Source organism: Setaria italica, unplaced genomic scaffold (genome assembly GCF_000263155.2).
Source record: "Setaria italica strain Yugu1 unplaced genomic scaffold, Setaria_italica_v2.0 scaffold_424, whole genome shotgun sequence".
In the NCBI taxonomy this organism is placed as follows: Eukaryota; Viridiplantae; Streptophyta; class Magnoliopsida; order Poales; family Poaceae; genus Setaria; species Setaria italica.
Window position 1 is genome coordinate 1 of NW_014577003.1, and position 624 is coordinate 624.

General features: G+C 68.1%; 1 protein-coding gene across 1 annotated transcript; it reads right to left on the reverse strand.

Moving 5' to 3' along the window:
• Positions 1 to 23: 23 nt before the first annotated feature.
• On the reverse strand, positions 24 to 565 carry LOC105913664 (cytochrome P450 89A9-like; the record flags this gene model as incomplete). The annotated part of the gene is made up of 1 exon (XM_012843213.1): positions 24 to 565. A coding segment is annotated over exon 1 (542 nt), but the record flags the coding sequence as incomplete, so codon positions are not given.
• Between the last annotated feature and the right edge of the window lie 59 nt (positions 566 to 624).

Genomic DNA, 624 nt, shown 5'->3' on the forward strand with positions numbered 1-624 from the left:
GCGCGGGGTGTATCCGGAGGCACTCGAGTATGACGGCGCGGAGGTACGGCGGCGTGGTCCGGAGGTGGTGCTCCTCCTGCCCGGCGACCTGGCGGTGTACCTTCTCCTGGACCTCCGGCCGGGCGACGAGATGGGCCAGCACCCACTCGACGGAGCACGCGACCGTCTCGGCGCCTGCGAGGATGAACTCCCACACCATGGGGGCCATCTCATCGTCTGTGAGCAGGCGGCCGCTCCGATCGCCGCCGGCGGCGTCGTCAGCGGGGACTCGGAGGACGAAGAGCGAGTCGACGTACGGGGTGACGCTACCGCCGCCGCCGCCGCCACATCCCCGTTCCGTCCACCGACGCCTGGCTGCAATGATGAGAGTGATCATAAGGTAAGATAGCCGGTTGAACGCGGCGTCTAGGCGTAGCCACCGCCTCCGGTACAAAACCCTCGGCAGCCTCGTGGCTTCCACGGCCTTGGTTCCGGCGTAGGCGAACAGGAACTCCATCTGCGCGCGGTCTATGGCGCGCACGTCGTGCTCATCGACGGCGCCTTCACCGAAACACAGGCGCGCCATCAGCGTGTAGATCGCGTGGTGGAGGCCGTCGCGAACGACCTCCTGGCCGCCAGCGTCTC